Source organism: Mobula birostris, chromosome 6 (genome assembly GCF_030028105.1).
Source record: "Mobula birostris isolate sMobBir1 chromosome 6, sMobBir1.hap1, whole genome shotgun sequence".
NCBI classification, from domain to species: Eukaryota; Metazoa; Chordata; class Chondrichthyes; order Myliobatiformes; family Myliobatidae; genus Mobula; species Mobula birostris.
Window position 1 is genome coordinate 4625921 of NC_092375.1, and position 12688 is coordinate 4638608.

The 12688-nt window shown below is 48.4% G+C and overlaps 1 protein-coding gene across 2 annotated transcripts in view; it reads right to left on the reverse strand.

The window, feature by feature from the left end:
• LOC140198793 (pyridoxal kinase-like) overlaps positions 1 to 12646 on the reverse strand; it is a 61307-nt gene extending 48661 nt beyond the window's left edge. Inside the window, exons 1-4 of one of the 2 annotated variants that reach the window (XM_072259828.1) lie at positions 12280 to 12646; positions 10726 to 10780; positions 6785 to 6889; positions 3906 to 3989 (exon numbers count right to left, since the gene is read on the reverse strand). In XM_072259828.1, the coding sequence (XP_072115929.1) occupies positions 3906 to 3989; positions 6785 to 6889; positions 10726 to 10780; positions 12280 to 12372 (337 nt within the window). In that variant the 5' untranslated portion in view covers positions 12373 to 12646. The remainder of the gene's footprint in view (positions 1 to 3905; positions 3990 to 6784; positions 6890 to 10725; positions 10781 to 12279) is intronic. The other variant, XM_072259827.1, reaches the window with a different exon arrangement.
• Between the last annotated feature and the right edge of the window lie 42 nt (positions 12647 to 12688).

A 12688-nucleotide genomic window follows, 5' to 3' on the forward strand; every position in this document is an offset into this window, starting at 1 on the left:
CCTCCCCACCATTGAGCACATCCACAGACAACAGGAAAGCAGCATCTATCCGCAGGGAACCCCACCCACCCAAGCTACCATCAGGAAGAAGCTACAGGAGCCTCAGGCCACATGCCACCAGGTTCAGGAACAGTTATTAACCTTCAAACATCAAGCTCCTGAACCAGAGGGCATAACTTCACTCACCTCAACTCTGGTGTTCCCACAACCTATAGACTCACTTTCAAGGACTGGTTGTCTCAAGTTCTTGATATTTGTTTATTTATTATTATTTGTTTATTTCTTTGTATGTACTGTGATTGCCCACAAGAAAATGAATATCACGGTTGTATATGGTGACATACAGTATATGTACTTTTGTTACTTTGAATTTTGTTCCCAGTCGCTGAGTCTGACACTAGTGCTCCCCTTCAAAGTAAATTTATTACCAAAGTGCATATATGTCACCATATACAACCAACCCTGAGATTCATTTTCTTGCAGGCATTCACAGGAAGATTAAAAAATACAATGGAATTGATTAAAACGATACCTAACAAAGACCAACAACGAATGTACAGGTGGTGGTAAGTTGTGCCAATAATAAAAAAGTAAACAAATACTGAGAACATCCCTAGATTGAAAGGGTTAAAGTATGAGGACCATGTGATGGCTCTGGGCCAGCACTCACAAGAGAATGAGGGGAGAATCTCATTGAAACCTACTGAATGTTGAAAGTCCCAGATAGAGTAGATGTAGAAAGGGTGCTTCTTTTAGTACCGAGCCTTAGAATAGAAAGATGCTCATTTAGAACAGAAGTGAGGAGGAATTTCTTTAGCAGGAGGGTGGTGAATCTGGATTTCTTTGCCACAGATGGCTGTGGAGGCCAAGTCATTAGGTGTATTTAAAGCAGAGATTGATAGGTTCTTGATCTGTCAGGGTGTCAAAGGTTACGGGGAGAAGGCAGGAGAATGGGGTTGAGAGCGATAACAAATCAGCCATGATGGAATGGCAGAGCAGACTTGATGGGCTGAAAGGCTTAATGCTGGTCCTATATCATGGTCTTTAAAGAAAGCGAATTGTGCAAAGAGTTTTTGAAAAGTAAGTAATACTGAAAATTTGAGTGGTAGCGTTGATAGTTTGTGGAGTCAGTTCATTGTTGAGGTGAGTGAAGTTATCCACGCTGTTCAGGAGGCTGATGGTTACAGGGTAAGAACTGTTCCTCACCCTGGTGATGTGGGACCTACAGCTTCTGTACCTTCTTCCTGACGGCAGCACTGAGAAGAGAGCATGGTGTGATGCCTGATGCTCCTCAACCCTCATCTGACTGGAGTTAGTTACTTGGAAGTTTATCTCTTATGTGATCATGTTGGAAAAGATGCACGCAAGATGTTTTGTAAGTGCCATTACAAAGAAAGCAGATTCAGCATGACATTTAAAACTTTGACATACTTCTACAGATGCGTGTGGAGAGTATGTTGACTGGCTGTATCACAGTCTGGTATGGAAACAAGATGGCACCAGCGAACAACAATTCTATAGGTGACATCTTCCAGATATCAAAACTTCCCAAATATTTCACTTTATTACCCCTCAGCCGTCAGGCTCCTGAACCAGAGGGGATAACTTCACACAACTTCACTCACCCCATCACTGAATTGTTCCACAACCTATCGACTCACTTTCAAGGACTCTTCATCTCACGTTCTCGATATTTATTGCTGATTTTTTTTTCTTTTGTATTTGCACAGTTAGTTATCTTTTGCACATTGGTTGTTTGTCCGTCCTGTTGGGTGTGGTCTTTCACTGATTCTATTGTGTTTCTTGTATTTATGTGAATGCCTGCAAAAATGAATCCCAGGGTGACATATACTCTATGTACTTTGATAATAAATTTACTTTGAAATTTGAACTTTGAACAGTTCAGCATGGATTGGATGGGCCAATGGGGTCTGTTTCTGTGCTGAAGTCCTCTGTTAGTCTCAAAAATTACTGGGATGGGAGCTCTTGAGTTACAAGTGGGGGCTGGATAAGACGATAAGACACAGGAGCATAAATAAGCCATTCAGCCCATCAAATCTGCTCCACCATTGCATCGAGGCTGATTTATTATCCTTCTCAACCCCAGTCTCCTGCCTACTCCCCATAACCTTTTGTAGGTTTTCTCCACTAACTTTTGTAGAATTTTCCACTCAAAGGCATTGATGTTCCCATACCAGGCCTCAATGCAACCAGTCAGTAAACTGTCCACCACATATCTACAGAAGTTTGCCAAGGTTTTCCATAGGTACGTACTGACTGGCTGCATTACTGCCTGGTATAGGAACACCAACACCTTTGAGCGGAAAATCCTACAAAAGGTAGTGGATTTGGCCCAGTACATCACAGGTAATACTCTCCCAACCATTGAGCACATCTACATGAAACATTGCTATAGAAAAACAGCATCAATCAAAGATCCTCACCACCTACACCACGCTCTTTTCTCACTGTTGTCATCAGGTAGAAGGTACAGGTGCCTCAGGACTCGAACCACCAGGTTCAAGATCAGTTACTACCCCTCAACCATCAGGCTCTTGAGCAAAAGGGGATAACTATACTCATTTAAGGACTCTGTTCTGTGGTAATTTCATGCTTGTTATTTATTGCTATTTATTTATATCTGCATTTTCAGTTTGTTATCTATTGATCCTGTTTACAGTTACTGTTCCATAATATGCCCGCAGGAAAAGAATCTTAGGGCTGTATGTGGTGACACGTATGTACTCTGTTAATAAATTTTACTTTGAATCTGAACCTTTGACATACTGATTAATCAACAACCAATCATCCTCCAATTTTCTCCCTGGAGTGTACTAGGTGGAGGCCACAGCACCAGCTCAGACTGGTTGGTTATCAACACAAATGCTGCTCCCCCCTGTATGTTTCAACATTACTCTGAACATGTAACAAAAAGCGCTAATATTTTTAGGAGGTGGAGAGGGGCAAATCATGGTTTATTTTGGTAGGTGGGGTAAAAGGACAGGGAACAGGGATTTCCTCAGGGAGTGACTGTGATTGGGGTAGGGGGAACAGGAATTTCCTCAGGGAGTGACTGTGATTGGGGTAGGGGGAACAGGAATTTCCTCAGGGAGTGACTGTGATTGGGGTAGGGGGAACAGGAATTTCCTCAGGGAGTGACTGTGATTGGGGTAGGGGGAACAGGAATTTCCTCAGGGAGTGACTGTGATTGGGGTAGGGGGAACAGGAATTTCCTCAGGGAGTGACTGTGATTGGGGTAGGGGGAACAGGAATTTCCTCAGGGGGTGACTGTGATTGGGGTAGGGGGAACAGGAATTTCCTCAGGGAGTGACTGTGATTGGGGTAGGGGGAACAGGAATTTCCTCAGGGAGTGACTGTGATTGGTGTGGGGGGGGGGGAGAACAGGAATTTCCTCAGGGAGTGACTGTGATTGGGGTGGAAATTCAACAGGAAGTATCAAAAGGGAACAGTAGAGATAGGACTATCTGCCCGAGGAGCTAAAAGGAATTGGAGAGCAGAACAGCAGACAGGGCCACCACGTGGATTATCTCACTCCTCGACTTCATTCCAAAGCAACGCACCCTCCTCTGCATTGTCAGCATGAACCCTGTATTCCACAGCACTCTAAACTCAAGGAGAGTCATTCAATAGCCCATCAATCAAATCAGTTTCCTTGTACACAGCGACAATTCAAAGTCACTCCACAAACAATGCCATCTGGGCAAGGGATTACAAAGGTTTAAACTAGTGATATCCAAACAATGTCAGGCACCAGGAGGGAAAAGGTCAGGTGTATCGATAACCTCTGGCCAGTGGGAGATTAGAACATTCTTGGTGTGGCTGTGTGTCACATGATATTGACTAAGCTTCCAGGACAGGATCTGATCGGCATTTCTGACACTCACCGTAGACCAGCTTGGGATTCTGTCTCCGCAATTCCTTGATAATCTCCATCACCTTCTCCAGGAAAGAAGTGTCCCGGGTGTAACCTGGAGGAAAGGACAAGGGTGGGTCAGTCACTGGGACAGGGAGAAGTCACACCTCCCATCGAGTCACATGATCCACAACGGGTGCAACAGCAGCGTAAGAGTTTGTGTAAAAATATTACAGCACCAGAGACCCGGGTTCAATTCTCACTGCGGTCTTTGAGGAGTTTACATACTCTCCCCATCAGTTTCCTGCCAGATTCTAAACATCTACCGGTTAGTAGCTTTATTAATCACATGGGTGTAACTGGGCAGCACAGACCTATAGGGCTGGAAGGGTCTGTTAACAAGCTAACACGAGGAAATCTGCAGATGCTGGAAATTCAAGCAACACACATAAAGGTTGCTGGTGAACGCAGCAGGCCAGGCAGCATCTCTAGGAAGAGGTACAGTCGACGTTTCAGGCCGAGACCCTCCGTCAGGACTAACTGAAGGAAGAGCTAGTAAGAGATTTGAAAGTGGGAGGGGGAGGGGGAGATCCAAAATGATAGGAGAAGACAGGAGGGGGAGGGATGGAGCCAAGAGCTGGACAGGTGATTGGCAAAAGGGATATGACAGGATCATGGGACAGGAGACCCAGGGAGAAAGAAAGGGGGGGGCCTTAGGGGATGGGCAAGGGGTATAGTCAGAGGGACAGAGGGAGAAAAAGGAGAGACAGAAAAAGAATGTGTGTATATGAATAAGTAACAGATGGGGTACAAGGGGGAGGTGGGGCATTAGCAGAAGTTTGCCAAGTCAATGTTTATACCATCAGGTTGGAGGCTACCCAGACGGGTAGCCTCCAACCTGATGGCATGAACATTGACCCACCTCCCCCTTGTACCCTATCTGTTATTTATTTATATACACACATTCTTTTTCCCTCTCTCCTTTTTCTCCCTCTGTCCCTCTCACTATACCCCTTGCCCATCCTCTGAGCTTTCCCCCCCAACTTTTCTTTCTCCCTAGGCCTCCTGTCCCATGATCCTCTCATATCCCCTTTGCCAATCAACTGTCCAGCTCTTGGCTCCATCCCTCCCCCTCCTGTCTTCTCCTATCATTTTGGATCTCCCCCTCTCCCTCCCTCTTTCAAATCTCTTACTAACTCTTCCTTCAGTTAGTCCTGACGAAGGGTCTTGGCCCGAAACATCGACTGTCCCTCTTCCTAGAGATGCTGCCTGGCCTGCTGCGTTCACCAGCAACTTTGATGTGTGTTGTCTGTTAACATGTTGTACCTTTAAATTTAAAACCCACTTGTCTGCTCCTCCCCCCCACCCAGCTCAGCTCAATGACTAAAGAATAAGACCTAGATCTCACCCGACCCCCACCAGGGTTGGAACTCCAAACCACTAAAACCTCATGAGCTGTGACCTTACTGTGAGGTCCAACAAGGTGAGAGTGAAGCTCCCTCTACACAAGGAGTTCCCAACATGGGGTCCAGGGACAGTGGTAAGTGTCCATGGCATAAAAAAAAAGTTTGGAACCCACACTTTACACACTCCCAGGGCAGGGACAGTTAGATACAGAGTGAAGCTCCCTCTGCACTGTCCCATCACACACTCCCAGGGCAGGGACAGTTAGATACAGAATGAAGCTCCCTCTACACTGTCCCATCACACACTCCCAGGGCAGGGACAGTTAGGTACAGAGCTAAGCTCCCTCTACGCTGTCCTGTCACACACTCCCAGGACAGGGACAGTTAGGTACAGAGCTAAGCTCCCTTTACACTGTCCCGTCACACACTCCCAGGACAGGGACAGTTAGATACAGAGTGAAGCTCCCTCTACACTGTCCCATCAGACAATCCCAGAGCAGGGATAGTTAGACACAGAGTGAAGCTCCCTCTACACTGTCCCATCAGACAATCCCAGGGCAGGGACAGTTAGATACAGAGTGAAGCTCCCTCTACACTGTCCCATCACATACTCCCAGGATGTCCTTGTAAACTTGCTCCTGGGGCTGGCGAAAATTGCCATCCGTGGCTCCTGGAAAAGGGTGGCAGGAGGTTCTCCCCAGGCAGACTGCCTGGCTGTGTTTAAGGGGGTATGTTCGTGCTCGGGTGAACATTGAAAAGGAATACGCGCAGTCCACGGCGACCGTAGAGGTGTTCTGGGACTGTTGGGCTCCGCGGGGTGTAAATACCATCATTGATGAAGATGGTAATATTTTGGTTTAACATGTATTGTCTGTTTGTAGTGAAGCAACTGTGTTAGTCACTGTTTTTGTACATATTGTATAGCACTGACATTTGCAATAAAGAATTTTGTTAAAAAAAAAGGGCAGGGACAGTTAGATACAGAGTGAAGCTCCCTCTACACTGTCCCATCACACACTCCCAGGGTAGGGACAGTTAGACACAGAGTGAAGCTCTCTACACTGTCCCATCACACACTCCCAGGGCAGGGACAGTTAGATACAGAGTGAAGCTCCCTCTACACTGTCCCATCGCACACTCCCAGGGCAGGGACAGTTAGATACAGAGTGAAGCTCCCTCTACACTGTCCCATCACACACTCCCAGGGCAGGGACAGTTAGATACAGAGTGAAGCTCCCTCTACACTGTCCCATCACACACTCCCAGGGCAGGGACAGTTAGATACAGAGTGAAGCTCCCTCTACACTGTCCCATCACACACTCCCAGGGCAGGGACAGTTAGATACAGAGCGAGGCTCCCTCTACACTGTCCCATCACACACTCCCAGGGCAGGGACAGTTAGATACAGAGTGAAGCTCCCTCTACACTCTTCATACAGGCACACCCAGGTTAGACCTTATCCAATGCACCTTCATCTATCCTCAAGATAAGATACCCGTCTACCTGTCAGCACATAATCGTAGCGAGTCACATCATTCAGTCTGAGGCCTTCGTACAGGGTCTGGAGTTCACCAGCTGTCATGACCTGCCCCTTCCAGTGATCGTACCCTGAATGAGGAACAGAGGAGACACTGAGCAGCGGTAGTGAGGGGAATGCGCGGCAGGTCTTAGGGAGCGAGATGTTGGGTGGCAGCATTAGCACAATGCTTTACAATGCCAACAGTCACAGATCGGGATTTGATTCACAACATCGTCATCAAGGCCAGTGGTCCCCAACCTCCGGGCTGCGGGCCGTGAAGCATGCAGGGGTGCAGCAGTAGCACATCTTTAAGAAACAAGCTGAAATAAACAAGGTAGTTAATTAGGTGCCGCCCGGCATGTAAATGTCGGCCCAGATCAGAGGCGAATGCCGAAATCAGTTTCCTTGTTTACTCCCACATTCGAAAGATGTACAGGTTCGTGGGTTAATTAGTCACATGGGTGCGACTGGGCAGCACGGACTTTTAGGGCTGGAAGGGTGTGTTTAACATGATCACAGAAATCGCCTCTGATCTGGGCCAACATTTACATGCCGGGTGGCACCTAATTAATTAGCTTGTTTATTTCGGCTTTTTTCTTAAAGATGTGCTGGGTGCGTTCTGGCTGCCGCTGCACGCTTCACGGCCCGGTATCGGTCCGCGGCCTGGAGGTTGGGACCACTGATCAAGGCGATTGTAACCATGTCGCTTTCCTCCCACATTCCAAACACATAAAGGTTAAGGCTGGTAATGTGGGCAAGCGATGTTGGAGCTGGATGCATGGCAAATTTCTGTGGGCTGCCCCCAGCATATACTAGGACTCTGTTGGTTGTTGACACTGAGGTATTTCACTGTATGTTTTGACGTACATTTGACAAATAAAGCTCATTTTTATCTTAATAAATTGTGACAGCCAGACCTGTTTTGCCAGTGGAATCCGAGTGTTATCCAACAGATGAGGGATCTGCGTGGAACCCAAAACTAGCAGGGCGTGCTTTGGAATTGGTTTATTATCATCACACATACCATACGAGATAGACAGTGAGGTGAAGAGTCCAAGGACACCAGTCAGTAGTCTGATAACAGTGGGGTAGAAGCTGTCTGAGCCTGCTGGTAAAGGCTTTTGTATCTTCTGCCTGATGGTAAGGGAGAAGAGCGAACGTCCGGGGTGGCTGGGATTTACTGCAGAAACCCTTGCAGACATTGCAAAAGCTACGTTGGAATTGTTTAGCTGTTAGAAGACGATGAAGTCTGTACAGACTCTGAAATAAAGACCAAGTGCAGTAGATCCAAATCAAAGCGTTCTGCTGTCCTTGGCCAGGGCTCCCGGTTTTACAACGAGTGGGGAACTGCACAGGATAAAACCATCTGGTGTGACGTACCAAGGGCACTCAAAAGCTTGGTCACAGGCACACAGCTGAGACAATCGCTACCCCTTTGACAACGGCTGCTGCTCGACTGTGCACCTCCAAAGTTCTGCGGCTTTGGGAAAGGTGCCAGATACTAGAGTGAACAGAAGGTCATTCAGACAAACAAGCCTGTACTTTTTCCACACAGCACTGCACAATATGTCCTTTCCCTAGTGTGGGGGAATATCGGACAAGAAAACACCACACAACCTGCCAGAGCAACCCAGCATGTTGGACAGAATCTGTATGTGGGGGGAGGGAGAGGTTAAAGGAGCGGTCACTGCTTCGAATGGAAACCCTGCTGCACTTTGACCAGAAACACTTACAATTCCTCTCCTTCCGCTGAGCTCCTCCAGCACACTTGCAGTCTTAAACGTTTTGACACATTCCGGTGATATTCAGCCCCACTCTGATTCTCGTGTCCTGTGGAACAGTCCAGCACAGGAGCAGGCCCTTCGGCCCACTAAACAACGGCAAGCCCAACCAAATCTCCTCTGCCTGTACACGGTCCACGTTCCTGCATTCTCCGTACATTCATTCAGCCTGTCTCACAGCTCGCCCCCAGGTTTCATCCATTTAAGTGCCGTGCCACATCGAGCAGTGGGCCCTGGGCTCAAGAGCAGAGTGAAGCAACAGGGCCCACGTCCAAGAGCGAGCAATGACCTGAGGTTCGAACGGTTAAAGTGCCAGGCCAGGTTATTACCGCTCAAAAACCAGACTCTTGAATGAAAGGGGATAACTACACTCATTGAAGAATTCTTTATCTTGTTATTGCATGCTTCTCATTTATTGCTATTTATTGTACTTGCAGCTTGCTGTCCATTGATCCTGCTTGCAGTTACTGTTCCATAGATTTGCTAAGTATGCCCACGAAAAAAGAATCTCAGGGTTGCATATGGTGACATGTATGTACTCTGATAATAAATTTTACCTTTTGACTTTGGGATTGAGAAGGTCAGAGTGGCAGTGCCAGAGGTGAGGGGCGGACCAGTGTTCAACTCGTCGCTCTGCGAGGTATACCTGTCTCCTTGCAGCATGCAGGCCACAGCATCAGTTCAGTGCAGACAAAACTCAAGCTTGTTCGTAGGAAACATCAATGAACTTTGCCTCCACCACCACCCAGGCAGTCCACTCCAGGCACCTACCCCTCTGTGTAGAACACAGTGGATTCCGCTTCCAGGAAGACACTTATATTTGGGACAACTTTTAAAGAGTAAAAACCAGTCGAGAAAGTAGCCAGGACTCCCCTCAACTGCTTGGGACACCCTGCTGTTTAACTGCGACAGGAGACTGTTGCTGAACCGTTTCTAACTAGCGTCAGTCGTCTGCACTTGCGTGGCCATTAGACTCCTCGCCGTGCTTACAGCAAGCAGTTTTTAAATAGCATCAGCAGTGTGTGTTTGTGTTCAAAAAGCTGTGATTCTTCTCACTGATAGTTGGTGAGAAGTAAGCCGTCAGACAGTTCAGAACTGATTTGCTCACTGTGGTTTCAAGCACCCAGGCTTGGTGATGCCAGAAATGACCGGAAGTGGAGGTGAAACAATTTCACAATTTCGAGTTAGGAACTACAAAGGATTTGAAAGTATTGATATCATCTTGAATATCACAATGAAAATGAAGACTTGGAGGATGCAATCGTCAAAAACATTGTGTGAAGGCAGTCCATTATTTGCACTGGGTGTTGGCGCTGATTTTGTTCAGTTACAATCAAAAGAACACGACAGTGGAACATCCATAACTATTAGGAACTAATACACAGTTTTATAGCATTGGTAGTGTTCTAATTTGTTCTCTATTTCATTTAAATACATAATTTGTTACTCAGTTAAATGGTAGTTTGTCTTTTTATACCCTTTATAACTTTTTCCATGAAACTTTGGCTAATTGGGGCAAAATGTACTGAGCCCAATGTGCCCCAATAAACAGGGATCCACTGTCTTTACCCCACACATCTCCTTTAAACTTCCACCCCTCACCTTAAAATGATTCCCTCCAATACTTGACAAATCCACCCAGAGAAAATAAGGTTTTGTCTATCGATGCTTCTCAGGATTTTCCAAACCTTTATTGGTTCTCTCCTCAGCCTCCAACATACCGGAGAAAACAACCCAAGTCTGTCCAGATGCTCCTCGAGGCTCACGCTCTCTGATCTGGGTAAACCTCATCTCACCCTCTCCAAAGCCTGCACACCTTCCTTGTGATGGAGCAACCAGAACTACCATGGGCCCCACAGCAGCACAGAGTTCAGAGTTCAATTCCCACCACTGTCTGTACGGAGTTCATGTGCTCCCTCATGAATGCATGGTACTCCAGCTTCCTCCAACGGTCCAAAGTTGAACCAGTTAGCAGGTCATCGTAAATCATCCCAGGATGGGCTAGGGTTAAATCAGAGAGAGCTGGTGGTGTGGCTCGAATGGTCTTTTCCACGCTGTATCCCTAAATGAATCACTTCTGAGGAAAGGAAAGAAAGCCCGAGCTACTCCTCCTGGGAAACTCACTGAAAGGGAGGGATTCTTACCTGTGTGGTTGGAGAACTGCACCGTGTTGACTGTGTCCACCTCAAATCCCAGCACCTGTTGGACAGTCCATAGAGTCATTAGTGCTGGGGCAGGGGAGGGGATATGACAAACAGGACAGAATTAAACTCAACCTGGTTGTCAGCAGCCCCCTGTCCCCTGGGCTATATGGGTACAGTGGGGCAAATATCTGGGTAGGAGACAGGGAGCTCGAGGTGTACGTGTGTCAGGAGAAGGGCAATGTTTAAAGAGAGCGGAAGGGAACAGAGGGGGACAGAAACGGCTGAAGTTTGGGAAATCTGGGGAGGAAGTGAGGGGGAAAGGGGAGATCTGGAAAGGGAGAAGGGAAGGGGTAGGTGTGTGGATGGGGAGAGGTTTGTGTGGAATCTGTATGAGTGAATGAATGCGTGTGTATGTGTACGTCAGCGGGTGTGAGAGTAGGTGGAGGAAGTGTCTAATTTTGCGTGAGCGAGTGTGAGAGTGTGTGCGAGTGAGTGGGTGGGTGAGTGAATGAATGTGTGTGAGTGAGTGGGTGTGTGAGTGGGGGTAAGTGTGCCTGTGTGTGATTTTGTGTGTGAGTGTGTGTGTGAATGAATGTGTGTGTGTGAATGAGTGAGTGAGTGGGTGAGTGTGTGTGAGTGGGTGTGTGGGTGGGGGTAAGTGTGCCTGTGTCTGAGTGTGTGAGTGTGTGTGTGAGTGAGTGGGTGTGTGGATGGGGGTAAGTGTGCCTGTGTCTGAGTGTGTCTGAGTGAATGAGTGTGAGTGTGTGTGTGAGTGAGTGAGTGAGTGTGTGAATGAATGAGTGAGTGTGTGTGAGTGAGTGGGTGTGTGGGTGGGGGTAAGTGTGCCTGTGTCTGAGTGTGTCTGAGTGAATGAGTGTGTGAGTGGGTGTGTGGGTGGGGGTAAGTGTGCCTGTGTCTGAGTGAATGAGTGTGAGTGTGTGTGTGAGTGAGTGAGTGAGTGAGTGTGTGAATGAATGTGTGTGTGTGAATGAGTGTGTGTGTGAGTGAGTGGGGGTAAGTGTGCCTGTGTCTGAGTGAATGAGTGTGTGTGTGAGTGAGTGGGTGTGTGAGTGAGTGAGTGAGTGTGTGAATGAATGAGTGAGTGTGTGTGTGAGTGAGTGGGTGTGTGAGTGGGGGTAAGTGTGCCTGTGTCTGAGTGTGTCTGAGTGAATGAGTGTGTGTGTGAGTGAGTGGGTGTGTGAGTGAGTGAGTGAGTGTGTGAATGAATGAGTGAGTGTGTGTGAGTGAGTGGGTGTGTGAGTGGGGGTAAGTGTGCCTGTGTCTGAGTGTGTCTGAGTGAGTGAGTGTGTGTGTGAGTGAGTGGGTGTGTGAGTGAGTGAGTGAGTGTGTGAATGAATGAGTGAGTGTGTGTGTGAGTGAGTGGGTGTGTGAGTGAGTGAGTGAGTGTGTGAATGAATGAGTGAGTGTGTGTGTGAGTGAGTGGGTGTGTGAGTGGGGGTAAGTGTGCCTGTGTCTGAGTGAATGAGTGTGAGTGTGTGTGAGGGAATGTGAATGAGTGGGTGTCACGACCCTTCCTCCCCCTCCCGCACCGACCTGCAGCGGGAAGGCGGCCGACTTGTTTCCGACGAAGCCGCGGACGACGTGACTCTGGATGGAGAGGACACGGCACTCGGGCTCGGGCAGCATGGCGGCGGCCTGTCCGGGAGCGGAGGGGGAGTTGCGCTTAGGCCGAGTGTGGGCCGGCGGACGGGACGGATCGGCCTCCCTCTCCTTCCCCCTCCCCCGGCCTGACTGACAGCGCGAGGACCGCCGGCCGCAGACGGACACCCAGTGCCGGTGGCGGGCGCTGCCCGGCTGCCGAGCTCCTGGCGCGGTCCGCCGCGCGGGGGGCGCTGCGGAGATCCCCCGCAGGCTCGCTGCCGGGTCGCCGGGGTGTCTGGAACGGATGTCGGACCGAGCTCAGCCGGCTCGGCAGCTCAGGCACATTGCCGGCAACCACCCA